Source organism: Ischnura elegans, chromosome 1, assembly GCF_921293095.1.
Source record: "Ischnura elegans chromosome 1, ioIscEleg1.1, whole genome shotgun sequence".
NCBI classification, from domain to species: Eukaryota; Metazoa; Arthropoda; class Insecta; order Odonata; family Coenagrionidae; genus Ischnura; species Ischnura elegans.
Genome location: NC_060246.1, coordinates 28,407,671 through 28,422,537, shown reverse-complemented (window position 1 = coordinate 28,422,537; position 14,867 = coordinate 28,407,671). Strand labels below are relative to the sequence as shown.

The 14,867-nt window shown below is 36.1% G+C and overlaps 1 protein-coding gene across 7 annotated transcripts in view; it reads left to right on the top strand.

Moving 5' to 3' along the window:
* LOC124157690 (DNA-binding protein RFX2) overlaps positions 1-14,867 on the top strand; it is an 84,711-nt gene that overhangs the window by 59,521 nt on the left and 10,323 nt on the right. For 4 of the 7 annotated variants that reach the window (XM_046532643.1, XM_046532633.1, XM_046532660.1 and 1 more), the window contains 6 exons: positions 3,217-3,444; positions 7,224-7,334; positions 11,792-11,973; positions 13,942-14,206; positions 14,321-14,458; positions 14,714-14,835. In XM_046532643.1, the coding sequence (XP_046388599.1) occupies positions 3,217-3,444; positions 7,224-7,334; positions 11,792-11,973; positions 13,942-14,206; positions 14,321-14,458; positions 14,714-14,835 (1,046 nt within the window). The remainder of the gene's footprint in view (positions 1-3,216; positions 3,445-7,223; positions 7,335-11,791; positions 11,974-13,941; positions 14,207-14,320; positions 14,459-14,713; positions 14,836-14,867) is intronic. The other 3 variants (XM_046532678.1, XM_046532652.1, XM_046532687.1) reach the window with 3 other exon arrangements.

Genomic DNA, 14,867 nt, shown 5'->3' with positions numbered 1-14,867 from the left:
TATTGTTTAGAAATGGCAAATGCATAACTAGAACTCTCAAATAACATACCCCTGAGGTTAAGGAGCTTCGCCTTGTCGTAAATCAGGGTGGTGGACGTCAGGGAAAAAAGTCAGAATCATCCTGAAGGTCTATAGTTGTGGAGAAGATCTACATCTTTTTGCACTCACAGGAAAAATAAGAATAGGAAATATCTCCTCTGCACATATTTCGTCTAGTAATAGGTCTTTGTCATCCATATGTGCATGAATTTGTGGATAGCATTGTGAAACTTATTTTCACTGCTGTGAGGTATCCAATCTGTCTCCTGTATATGCACTATTTGTCTCATTTAAAATTATGATCCCAATATACTATGAGTATCCCAAAGACAATCTTGATCAGGAAATTTTGCTTTCTATTAATTTTTTATTCAGGTTATGATATCTTGAGTACACTTCCTCTAACAAAATACATTGTTTACAGCCCCTCTAATGTTCTCATTGCTTGCTTGTAACTTTTGATGTTTTCATTTTTGCATTTGAAATTTTAAGAGATTTTGAAAACTTGATAATGGCTCAAGAAAAATTTTCCAACTCATTTTAGCATTTTGAATGTAGCATTTGTGAGGACCAAGTGATGCTTGTTTAACTATTTTGGAGGTTTATCGGTGTTGCATAGAATAAGCAGTCCCATTTTTAAGTTGCAGGTTTTTTAATACGAAAATAAATTCTACACGACAAACTGATTTAACTAGTCCTACTTTTAATGTAAAAGGTTAGTTTCCATCAACAAAGAAATCAAACTCCGCTTGCACCATACCATTAATGTGTTGATTTTGCACAAGTGGCTTAAATTTAGAAAATCTTATATCCAATTTCTATGACACAAGATCTTGTGCAGTACATAAATATTCATCCTATCACACTGACATTAAGACTCCTCATGATGCAGAATTGGACTCTTTATGTTATAATTAGAGATGTGCGAATAGTATCCGGGAATACTCAAATGCCTTGAATACTAGAAAATATTCGATATTCGAGGTCTAGAATAATTATGCTAAAGGTACGCTCTCGAATACTTCGAATACTTTGAATTTCACGCCGTACACAATCACTGGTAGTTGACTCGGAAAATAAGAGAATAATAGAATCGTGTTTCACCCTGCCCTTTTTCTCCCCCACTGACCTTTTCTGCCTATCTGCTTCGAAGTTCCCCATTTCTGGAGGTCAACTGCTGCTTGAGTACCGTGGGATAGTTACATTAGCGCGTTTCCCAAGACCCGCTATCCCCCTCCATTCAGCCCTAGCCCCCCCTCTGAGGCTTTCCTCTTCTCTGAAATAAAAAAAAGGTCCCAGCTTGCGCACCGATCATATTACGAAGACCTTAGCTTCGAAAAAAATATCAAGGTGAAACTGCCATAGGGAGAAACTCAGTGCTGTGGGATAGCAAAAGTAGGGCATTTCCCACGATGCGCTATCCCCCTAAAGGTCCCAGCTCGCGCAGGTGCAGGTATCTTATTATGGAGACCTTAGCTTCGAAAAAATATCAAGTTACACGAGAACAAGAAAAATGTGTTTCACGCCCTCCCCCTTTTCTCACCCACTGACCTTTTTCTTCCTGCCTGCTTCGAAGTTCCCCATTTCTGAAGGTCAATGGCTGCATGAGTCATCTACTAGCCCAAAAGGTGTCTAACAATGACTTTCGGCAATTGGTATTACATCTCTATTGGATTGAAGTATTAGTAATGTGCGCGTAATTTAAAAAAGAATAAGACCAAACATGACGTATTTCTGACTTTATTTAAGCATTTTACGCAAGAAAATAAATGTTGGAAAGACGAAGAAATACGACGGAGACTCAGCATTCTGGCGAGACTCGATATGAGGATATGAGCAGCAGAGCTTCTCGGAAGTTGATGCGGTATTTTTTTCCGAAAACATATATCAAGTTACAATTTATGAGTTATGCTATAAATCTCTATTGTCACAGTCACAGACGAAGGGATATTTTCTCAGGATATTTGGCTTCTCCCTGATAGCAATTCTAATTCATCTTCTTATCTCGTGAGAACTTCCAAAGATGGACTGAAAATAATTGAAGAAAATCCGGTGGAGAAGCGCGTGTATTTTGCAAAATGCCTCAGATTGTCCGCTAGCACTTGACAGTAGGAGAGGGGGTAAAGCGAGCTACCTGTTGAAAATAAGAAGTTGGATGAAGCCGAGTATCAGATGGGCGTGATGCTGAAATGGCGTTTAGTAGATAAGAATGTATACATCAGACAGAAATCCATCGTAGCAGTGTAAATGCCGAGACGGCATGCAATCATTTTTCGCGAGGTGGTGTGTCCCCTTAGAATATTTGAAAGAGATGTTAGTTGAATCAACTTTATGCAAAATTGTTTCCTTAAAATTAAAATATTCCATTAATCAGCTAAATTCCTGTTCGAATCCTTTAAAGGAAATCAAAATTACTCCCCAAAATCTTGTTTCCTGCTGCATAGGCAACTGAGTCAAACATTCCCGCATTCATCGTTTAGTATTCGAGGTATTCGAATATTCAAGCAATGATTTAATATTCGAACTCGATATTCGAGTTCGAGAAATCTGCTATTCGACCCATCTCTAGTTATAATACAATTTTTATGACATTGATTTAGGTGCAATCATTGTAAGCCAAAAATCATTCCTGATTGCAATAGATTCAATTGCTCATTGGAATTATGGTTTGCAAAATTTCATGACCATATTTCAGCTTTCTTTGAAGCATATTTTTGATATCAATAGAAATATTGAACTTGCGTGTATGTATGAATAATATTTTTTTAGCCTCCAATGACATACCACCATAATTGCATAAATAGACATGACAGTAATTTAAGGTTATCTTCTTTGCTAATTTCTAACATTTTGGCTTTGTGAGTAGAGCATCCAGCTCATTGTCTTCCACATGATGGATGTACTGCTCAGCTAGTTTGTAACTGCCCTGCTTCTCATTCAATTAACAGAACATGTTTGAACATTCAATAAATCTTGATGTTTGATGATTTTTGTCCTTGTTGATTAAACCTTGTGTTCCAAATCTGTGGGAGAAATTGTGTGGTTGGTTTGAAGTCCTCTCCCTCGTTTGACGTAGTAACGTCGGTGGTTGCTGCCACTCGAGGTTGCTTAGCATGTGATCATTCATGCCTTCTCTGAGGCTTCTGGGAATGCATGTGGGTATATGTGTCTGAGCAGGTGGCGGGGAGCATGGGGCAAGGGACCACAAGTGGTGGACAAGGGGTTTCGGGGGGAGCAGGTGCACCCGGGGGCACCACGACTGTAGTGGCCCAAGCGACCAACCAGCAGCAGCCAGCGCAGCTGCTTTCCTCACAAGGGAGCTCAACCTACCTCATCCAGCAGAGCGTCGACTCTGATGGACATGCACTCATCACAACACGAGCCAGTCCTCAGACTGTTGGCGCCGTGAGTAGCACCAAATTGTGGTGCTGCCTCTTACTTGTCGTACCGTTTTCTTCTTTGCTTATTTAATGCATGGTTGGCGTTTCTGGAATTCCCATTTCTCTAAAAGTGTTCTCATTACTTAGTACCCCTGGTTGTGTTTACGTAATTTTTAAGAATTCTAGCTTCCAAAATGACATGGTTTCGTGGACTGTGCTCTCATGAATACTGAATGGCATAATGTTTTTAGTTCCTGATTTATTCCTGCTCTATTTGTTATGAAAGTGAGATATGTACTTGTTAAACTCATTGGTAGTATCATTAAGCATTGGAGTGTATAGGTCTCTTTGTTTGTCTTCTTTATGAATTTCCATTATTCGTGATTTGAGCTGTTCTTTAATGATATAGAGTGTTGGAAATGTGTGGAAATTTTGATTTGTTTAGCTTTATACCCTTAACCTGAGATTAGAATGGATTGCTCTGGAAATTTTCTCAGATGTTTTTAGATTGTATGCATGTTCTCCAGTTTGTCATTTTATGTTCCATGTTCTTTGTGGAGGTTTTGGAAAATTAATTTGAAAAAGTCATGGCTTTCATTGCCATTATCATCACTAGTGAATCCCAGAATTATTTTTACAGAAATCATGTTTAGTTCATAAATATTCTTCTCAATATTGGTTCAAGTTTTGATTTTTATCATTTCAAAATTGCTTTTGTACCCTCTATTTCATATGCTCATATTCATCTTTGCAGTTTTCTACAACAGCAGGTTGTTCTTATAATTTGATTGCCCTGAAGATATTTCCTCTTTTCCCATTGAAGAATTTTATTTCTTTAATTATTCTTGATGTATTGATGTAGGCTCATATTTCTCAAGTCCCTAGTGATTTTTTCCTTGAAATCTTGTGTTAGAGGCATGTTTAATTTATCAGGCAACCATATCAACTCACAAATAAAGTTCTTTTGTTGGTGAATGATCGTCATATGGAATATGTTGATTACAGTATAGTTTTTAATAATTTTTATAGCGACTCTCTTTAAATTTTATCTAGTGAGCTTCAGTGACTGAGACCATTGTGTAGATTTTTATTCATCAGAAAGTAGACCTGAACCTAGGCTGAAAAATACATTAACCCATTTTTACAGACGTTTCAATCATACATTGAGCCAATATAACCTTTTGCTTGAATATGATTACATAGTTATTTTACTCATGTGGCTTTGTCATACTCAACATACTTGTTGATATGTTTGCAGTAATCTGATCCTTGGTACAAAGTTTATTGATTTGATAATCTGTTATCAATTACTTTACCTCCTTATAATAATTTCGGTTTCCATTTTTTGCTAATAAGAATTGTGCTTGCTTCTTTTGACATTCTTCCCCTGGTAAAATAAAAGCTTAAATTTTGATGGAAAATTTAATTGGCCAAATTCACTTTTCATGTACAGCAGACTCCTGATTATCTGGGTGCGGTTTATCTGTGTAGCGGATTACCTGTGCATGAGGTCACATTCCTTCAATGTTTTCCACGATCTTTATTTGAATAAAATGGGACAAAAAAGCACCAGGATATTTGCATTTTTATGCATGGGCACTGGGCCTATTATTTCCATTAGAATTCCCTTTGAGAAATGGAATTACTTTATTTACTTGCTGATGAGAAATGTTGTAAGTTTACTTGGACGTCTGATCTAGCATTGCAAACGACAATCAGAGGTGGGAAAAAAACTTGAGTAATTTTGGAATATTCTTCAATAGTTTACCATAAGAAAAATGTCATCTACTATCATTAATGTATATTTCATATTGCAAACCCGCAGTTATTGCCGTGGTCTTGCATGTGGTTGAATACGGCACAAGCCAACTGGAGATTTCGTTGCACAAGGGAATATTTACACTAACTATTTAAGGTCAAACTGGAGAGGAAGGGAATAGTGGAAGCAGATGAGTAGAAGTGAAGGCAGTGGGGGAAGTGGAAGTAAAGATAGCATGAGTCATAGCCAGGCACTCACCTGCAAAGACGATTTGCCATAAGCCCTGGTTTCCTTTAGCCACTGCTCAGCAGTGGGGTGATCGCATGCCAGTTGCCATCATAGGAATTCTGTGTTCCTGTTTTCCAAGCATCGTGGTGTGCAATTGCGCTCAGTGATCACCAATCCGCGTCCCGCAGCAGCTGCTTCCCGGGCAACTTCTGCGAGATGCGGCATGGTGCCTGACAATGTAGTTTTCGACGTTGCGCAGAGGGTTTGAAGCATTCATACAAACCAAGTTTCTGAATATGTGATCTCATAGCCATGGATGCTAATTTTTTGGAAACCAGGTATTGCACGGAGCAGTAAGAATACGAGTGAAATTACCTTCTCGCCACTAAAAAGATCTCAGTCGGGAAAGGAAGCTCTTAACCCCTTGCGCTGTAATGACGAGCCCAGCTCGTCATGAACTTTCGATGCCAAACTGCTCAATGACGAGTGTATCTCGTCATCGGATTTTCGTAATTTTAGCACAATTTAGAGGAACAATATAATTATTTTGAAACCTTAACAATGTTAAAACATTCATAGTATACATGAATAAATCATATTTCATGAAACACGATGCTTTGGAAGGATTAAAATGATTTTATTCGAGTAGCGATAGCTGTGTTCTCCATATTTAATTATCACATTTTATTTCACGGTTCTACGTTGATTACAAAAAATCATTTCACTACCTATCATTTAGAAGAGAACCACAGTTAAAATAAATAGGGAATAGGAGCACGATATTCAGAAAATTAATCGAAGTTGAAGGGGTTAATGATTCCGGAAAGCAATAAACATAAAATTTGTGTAGAAAATAATAGATTTATTTTTTTTGTGAATTATGAAAATTACAAGAAATTAAAGTGAAAGTTTTCAATATTTGTGTTTTCCGATTATTCGTGCCACCTCTCCCCATCAGTAGCCTCGATAATCGGGAGTTTGCTGTACCTCTTCCTACGTCCTGGTTGAGTCCCTGAGTGTGATGCCTCCAGCTATTCCTGTATTCCAAAGTATAACATTGCAGGCTGATCAGATATTTTAGGATTATTAAAGAAAAAACTATGTGCAGCATACATAGTTTTGCCTTGATATTACTGTGTTTTGTAACTATCTGCCAGTGGAGATAACAATGTGTTTGTTGGCTAAATTTTAAATACAAAGAGAGCATTTCAGATTTTATTAAAATTTTATTTTAATTATGTGATTAGTTATAATTGGCTCAAGTTAACCTCGTTTGTACTGAGTGAGTTGAAATCACTTTCAATTTAATTGATACATATTAGTTTTGACAATAGATAAACCTAATTCATTTGTAAACAGCTATTCCATTCTATTTGAAATATATAGTTTGGAAACATTGTCTAAATTTTTGATCAATTTAAAGAATTACTATTACTGGCTACATATATTGCTTAACTATCCCTAAATAACTAATCTTTTATTTTGCTGAAACTAACTTAACTTTATGCTTTATCTGGATAATAATTGTGGAGACAATCCCTCCATAGTTTAGCTGTAAATTTTTTGCCACATTGGTAGCGAGAGCATGCTTGAAGGTAGACAATGGAAGTAACTGCCTTCATTTATCACTAGGCAGTAGTGGCTAGAGGCATGCTCTGCCTAAATGAAATTGCCCTATTATTTACTCATTTATTTCATGGCATGTCTTCCTTGATGCTCTCGGGGCCTTGTGTGTGACTGTGAGTGTGTGTGAGCATGTATGAGTGGAATATTTCTGGCCTTGCCCATGTGGGTCCATTCGTTCCCTGTTTACTCAGGATGCGGGTGGGACTGTGACATACATGGTCCCCGGGAGCACTGCTAACCTAACCCTGGATGGTGATGGGCATCCAAACCTCTCACATGCAACTCGTGTCTCTCCAGCCACCGTAAGTCCTTGCCTACCTTATCTGCCCATGTCTTTCCTTTTACAATTCTGTATGATACCTTTTTGTTACCATTTGTGTATGTGCCTGATTAACAAATGTGGAAGTGTGGGCTATATTGCATCTTGTCTCTTACTCAGTAACCTCTTAATGGCTAATGTGTTCAGTTTTCATTAAATAAAAGGTTGCATTAATATTTGAATGTTGAGTACTTGATCAAAAATTTACGTAGCAGAATGTATCCCTCAGCATAATTTAATGCTAATTGTTTGGTATTGTATGAACAGTTTTACTGTCAACTTATGTCTTTTTGTAAACATAATTGAACCTTTTTAGATGAAAATATAGTTCAGTATATGTCATGATCAATGATAACTTTTTAATTTAATAATTAATATGTACAAATGTGTTTTTTATTTATGTTCACTTTCAAGGTTACTTAGTGTCAGTAAAAAAAGAATTAGAAAAAAATTTATTAATGCTATCATTGCTTTATAAAATACAAAGTTACATTGATAATGTTAGAAAGAATTGTGTGGTTTAACCTTAATCTATAGTTTTTGAAAGAAATTGATTTTAAAATGGAGTCAAGTACTGAACTCATGGAAGCTGGGGACAAGCCAAAGAATTTTGCCCCACTTTTTTGTATCTATTAGATTTTCTGACAGCAGAAAATATTTTTATGCTTCCTTGGATGGATTATGATTAGGAGGAAATTAAGGCTAAAAAGATTGAATGATAATAGTAGATACATATGTATATGAAAACAACTTCAACGAGAAAGCACAGAATCATTGTCTTTGAAGTGATGCTTGTTTTAAATCACTATTTGCGTGTACCGTGATTTGCTTATGCTTAGTTTGGGTGAAATATGTACAGTGAGTCCTCGTTCTACATCACCCCGTTTAACGTCATTTAGCGATAACGCCACGAAAATTTTGAGATTGTCAATCGTTTATCGCACCTTCGCTTTGCGATAACGTCAAGTCTTTTAAATTTCGCGCGAGAAAAAAGGCGAAGCGGCGGGCGTTACAGGTTGTTCGTTTTGTGGGCGGTAATACAGGCAGTCTAAACAAAGTGTAAAACGGTGTGTTTAATGTTAATTGCGATTACGGTTTTTGCAAATTTTCTGCTAAATGAATTCTTACGTAGGTGCACAAGGTTTCACTTGACATAATGGTTTTCAGGAACCTAAAAAGTGATTTCAAGGCATTTTTCCATGTAGAACTCAGAGTTTTTGTCGTCACTGTTTTCGCCGTGTTCACAATAATTTTGGTTCCCGTAACTGCGACGATGTTTCAGGGATGATGATGCACAGGCGACGCTCGCCCGGGCGACCACCATAGCGAACCCGAAAAGCAATATGCGGGAAGATACAAAAATGGAGAAGGATTTACTTCCTTGCTGCTATTGTCGTCGATGAAGACAGGAACTCGTATTTATGCCATAGTTTGGCATTCCCATCGTAAAAAATGCCCCAGATATGATATGTTAAAATTTTTTCGCATAGGAATTGCGAAGTCTAGGAGCCGATATTCACTTTTTACATTGTTTCTTATGGGATATTATGCTTCGATTAACGTCATTTCGTTTATAGTCACATTTTTCAGGAACGGTAAGTGACGTTAAATGAGGACTCACTGTATTACTTAACTCATTTTGGGTAGATCATGAGACAACCCATGTTTTGCTGAGTGTAGGACTGAAAGGATAAGTGCAGGGCTGAGAGCTAGAAGAAGGAATATAGGGACTAGTGTTGAGGCTGATTGTTTTGAAAAGGGTCAAAAGAGGCTTGAGATAGGGTTGAGGCAGGAAAAATGACTAAAGATGTAAAACAAGATTTGCAGTCTTCAACCCTACTTCTGCCACTGGGTCTGGACAGACCTAGTAAGCTTTTATTTTTGCTCTTGTGTCTGCACTGTTTCAGAAAAATTGTTAGTTCTTTCTGGATTTTTATTTTTTATGATTACGATGCATTCTCAAAACAATTTCACTACGGAACCAACCTCCTCAGAAATAAATCTTGATTTACCTGAAACCACCTATGTATGTACTTAAATATTTTAGAAATAGTTACAAAACAGTACTTAGATACTTTACTTTGGTTGTATAAAATTTTCCTTCGTGAAAGTGGCAGGGATCCCAGTAAAACTTGACCTGTTGCCCAGGTGTACCAACTTGGCAATTGGTCAAAAGGCAGGACACTACGAATGGATTGTGTACTTGCACAGTTTCAGTGAATTTCAGGAGCCACATCCAAGTTTCCTTCATCCATCCATACCTATACAGAAAGGTTTAACATATTATTCCTCATGTTTCTACATATGACATCCATAAAAGTATGCAACCTGCATTTTTTCATCTAAAACTGCAGAAGTTCTAGTGTTAATATCGGGAATGGTAGATACATGAGTCAGTTTTATATTCTGTATGACACTTCTTACAACGGTGAAGCAGTAGCAGATATTCAGTCAAATCAATTAATGTCATATTTTGTGGGTTTAGAGGCAGTTTGTTCTCTTTCAAGCTTGTATGTAATAAGTGGGCGTTTTGCACTGGAAGAGCATTTACACATGTAATTTCTTTCCTCAGGTATGCTTTTTGGGAATATTGTAGCTATATCTTGGCATTACCGCTTCTAATTTTATTTTGATGAGAACATTTTTGCCATGCAAATTTCCTCTGAGGGTACCTTAAGTTAATATTTGACAAAATCCCATGGGATGACCTATCCTTGAGTACAAAGAAATATATTTAAGTAAATAAAAGGTCATAGCACTTTTCCACAAGAAAATTTAATGCGTACAACGCGTTTCGGCTCACTGAGCCATCATCTGGTACAAGCTTCCTTTGAAATGAAAATGGTCATCTCACATCGAATATTTACGTAGGAGTGTTACGTGCAGCTGCAGAAAACTGTACATCGGACAAACATCCAAATCCCTGAAATGTAATTTGGAAGAACATGTAAGAGCACCCGAAAAGAAAAATTTTTGCTTTCTGCAGCCATAGAGCACATAGTATTTTCAGAACCTGTTCTTGTAAAAAATTACAATATAAAATGAATTCTCGTACGATTGTATAATTATCCCCAGAGAAAAATAAGTAGGTATTTCCCTCGGGTAATAAGGGAAGCCATTGAAACAGCAAAAAACACAGTAAAATTTGATAGAAAAGAAGGATATTCTCTAATTTCAGTGTTTAAACGGCTCTTCCAAAAATCAAAATTTTGTCCTGAGTGCACGCTTGACTAATACTGCATAAGGAAATATTCTACATTTAATTCAGGAAGCCAAAACCCTAAGAAAATATGGTCATTAAATGTCTGTCGAAGCCTCTGTACTCATATTAATTGATGTAATTTTCAATGTGAGATTGCTTGGAACTTGAATCGAAACCCACAAGTTTTAGCCCAGCTAGACTCTCTCTTTGTTGGAGTTTAAAATTTGTTGCTTCTACAACTTTACTTTGAGTTAACTAAAGTATCACTCGAGGTCCTATGTACAGTACAGAGAACGACCATCATGTTGTTCCATTTTAACAGTACTATCGTGGGTGATCATGTCTGAAGAAATTTAATCCATATCTTCTTCTAATTATTAGCAATATCATGTGAGACTGTATTGAGGTTATCTGTGCACATTGAGTTTTTAATTTTATGCAATTTCCAACAGTATGAACTTGTACTATGGAATTGGTACTTTCTTGAAAAATCTCAGTGCCAAAGACCATTTACGTATTTATTTAACCATTCAAAAATTAATTAGCATTATTTTTTGTCTGGTTTGGGAAAAAGTATTTGCCTTGTCATTATATGGAATGAATTGAGTTGAGTTTATGGTGTGATTGGCTCTAATTATAGTCAATGAAATCTGATCCCATTCATTTTATCAATTCTTGTTGGAATGAAATTTTGTTAGCCTTAAATTCAGTAACAGATTTGTTACATGTTTTTCAAAAATGTTCTTGTATTGTTTATTGTCAAAACTTAGCTTTCATTGTTTGTGATGACCTAGTGAATGTTTGACTTATTTCTTGCTATCCAAACTTTTGAGGCTGTAACATAAGAATCAGTTTTACTTTTTGTGACCTTGCCAATCAATGTTACCATTTTAGGAATGTAGTAATTTAAAAAAAAATTTAAGTTGGTTGAAAACTATTGAGCATTCAGTCTGTTATGGATTCTTCAATCCATGAAAATAATATTGTTTTTAATTTCTTTTAGCATACTATATTTCAAGTTATAGTAGTTACAATTTAAGACTTTGGGAGATTTGAATATTTTATGTCCTAAGAACTAAATATCTTTTCCAAGACGGCCTTATAATTTCCATTATCTCTAAATTAAAAGTAACTGTATTGGAAATCATAGTGGATGAACATCCACCGTTAATGTAAATTCCATCTTCTCACAACCATTTATATATTTTGGTGAATGCTGTTTTCTTTTAATGACCCAGGTCCAATGGTTACTGGAAAATTATGAAACGGCTGAGGGAGTGAGCTTGCCTAGATCCACATTGTATAACCATTATCTTCGACATTGCACTGAGAATAAGTTGGATCCTGTAAATGCTGCATCATTTGGAAAATTAATACGCTCTGTCTTCCTGGGCTTGAGAACTCGTCGTCTTGGTACAAGGTATGTATTTGTTTTTACTGAAATTTGATTGTTCCAAATTTTGTATTGTAACAAGTCAGTCATTGATACCCTAATCAATGTGTCTTCTTTGTATATCTTCTTTGCCCTAGCCAATGTATAATTAATATAGCACGAGGAAAAATGCTAACTTTATGCTTAATGTTATTGCACTCCTGATGATTAACTTCTTCAATACATATCTGGGTAAAATTTTAGAATGTGGCATTGGGTATGATATTTTGTTGAAGGCTACAGTGGTATTGCATGCTTGTGAAAATGTCTTGATCTTCTTATACCTCAAATGGTATTCATTCCTGTCCTAAAATAACCACCAGAGTATAATTGAAAGGCCATGGTTTGAATCCATGAATAAAATTTCTGGGACTTCTATTTCTTCTCTATGTCCATCGATTTTTGTGGAGTAATCTTTCAATGTGGTGTAGGTATTTGCTAATGCACTTTGGAAATACAGTAGAACTTGTTAAGTTCGTTTCTTAAGGGACCGCAAAAAATGAACATACTATCCAGGAAAACGTGCCAACCAGGCAAGTAGATACTAGCAATTGGGGTAAACTTTCAGAAGTTCTCGTAGGATTGCCTGCCCGAACTCTTTCCACATTGAAAATCAAGAAAATTGCAACAACAGTGCTATGGGAATGAAAATCAATGTTTCATGGATTTACTTGAAACGATTATGTTCATAAAGACGGCGTCATTCTCCCATGATTTGTCATTTTTATGTTTTAAGAGGACAAGTTAAGCAAAGTAATTTCTTCTTTCTCACAGCTTTCTCGGAAAATATGAAATTAACTCTGAGTATATCATTTGGTTGTTTTAAAACATCATAAAAATTGGCAAAACTTTATTTACCATTATTCACGTTAAGGATTTTTGCATTAAGTTTCGCGTGGAGATCTAAAGCATCGTCTGCTCCTGTAACACTTGTCAAGCAATGACGCATGTATCCCTCGCATTGAGAAAAAGAGCATTTAGATACATCACGGCTGTAGAAAGAGAAGTGTGGGATGAAATTAAGAATGTATATGGCTAATAATAATGAAATAACTTATGAATTCGAAAGTTTAAACACCTTAAAAAATACGAGGAAACGACTTGCGGGTTGTGTAATGGCAAGTAATTGAGCGCACTACCCAGGAAAGTGCCGCTATTCAAAATGCACTCAACAAACAGTTTTACCTGTATTTCGTTCACATGTTACTGGGACCGAGAGAAATTGCCATGTTAAGGAGGAAAACATGCTAAAGAGGAACGTACTAACCAAGTTCCACTGTATATTTTCTACTTATTGCAGATTTTGTGGTAGGATTTCTTTGCTAGTATTCCACTAATTAATGTATCTCAGGTTTAAAAAAGTATATCAAATTTTTAAGGCTAATAAAGCTATAAGAAGGCAAAGCACTGACAGTACTAACAGTACATAACTCTGATGTGACAGAGATAATGGCAAAACTATGTATGTATTATCCTACCAAGGTATCTAGATTTTGTAATTGTATTCTCGCAATATAGTGAAAAATTTTCCATTGGTGCAAAAAATAATGTCTGGGAGGCTCAAAGTAACCAAAAGTTAGGAATCACACAGCATGACCGAAAAAACAACACAGTAAGTATATCACAGTTTCTGAACAAATTTTTATACAACTATTCCAAAAATTTCTTGTGACAATATTGGCCCTAAGGAAATACTTCCATGGCTCTTGCTAAAAACTTCATTTAAATTGCAAAGAAAAACTTGTATTATTGTATAAGTTCAATTTACTTGTGATCAAGGCACATGACAGCGCAATCAGTTTCAACAGCATGCTGGATATCACTAAAATCTTGAAATGTGTAAAAGGTTTTTTGTTTCACCAATGCCAACTCTAAAGAATAGTCTTTGAATGTTTTAGTTTCTATGTCCTCAAGTCCTTCATTATAGTTTTTATTTAATTATTTTTTACTCTTCAGAGGCAACTCCAAGTACCATTATTATGGCATTAGAGTGAAACCCAATTCATCATTGAATCAGCTCTCAGAAGATGGTACAACTATCGCTGTGGGTCCACGTCAAATGCAAGGTGGCAATTCCCAAAGTGGAGTGAACTCCCAGGGATCTCAGAAAAGATATAAATCTCTCTCGTCCATGACTAAAAATAGTGGTGATGGTACTCAGTATGACCAAGGCAGTTGTAGTAATCCGGGATCAAATTTGTCCAACTCAGCCTCCCCTCAGGTAATTCTTTTATCTATGTGTATTTGTTGACAGTTTCCAATTCACGTGAATTATTCATATGCATTGCCTTTCACTTGGCATACTTTGTTTACTCTCAACTTTTTTTGTTTTTAGCACAATCAATTCTTAGGAGATGCATCTAATGCTATTCCTGATTTTCCTGAGATTGTGTTCACTGGATTACCCCTGCCAGAAGATGTCAATCTTGAAGATGTTGATACTCTTCGAAGCATTTATAGGGAGCATTGTGAGGTAGAGTTATTTAGACTTTAGCATTAATTATATGCAGAGAAAGTGTTCATATTGAGATAATGAATGTCGCATGTTAAGTGCAAAATTTTATATCTGAGGGCGGCTTGGAAGTTGCCATAGCTCGAGCCTAATCCTAAGATCTTAATTCTTAAGGTTTTTATTTTCAGTGTGTATGACTAATAGTTGATGTTCAAAGTTCTGTTCATTTTAAAGGCATCGTCTGTCACATTATATATGAAATTTAATTATTTCCAGGCATTCTTGGATGCAGTAGTAAATTTAGAATTCAATACTGTAGAAAGCTTGTGGCGTGAATTCTGGAGGAGTCAGGATAACAACAATGGAGAGGAATGTGAAGAAGAAAAGTATCTTTCCAAGTAAGGTTACCATCTTGTTATCATACTAAAAA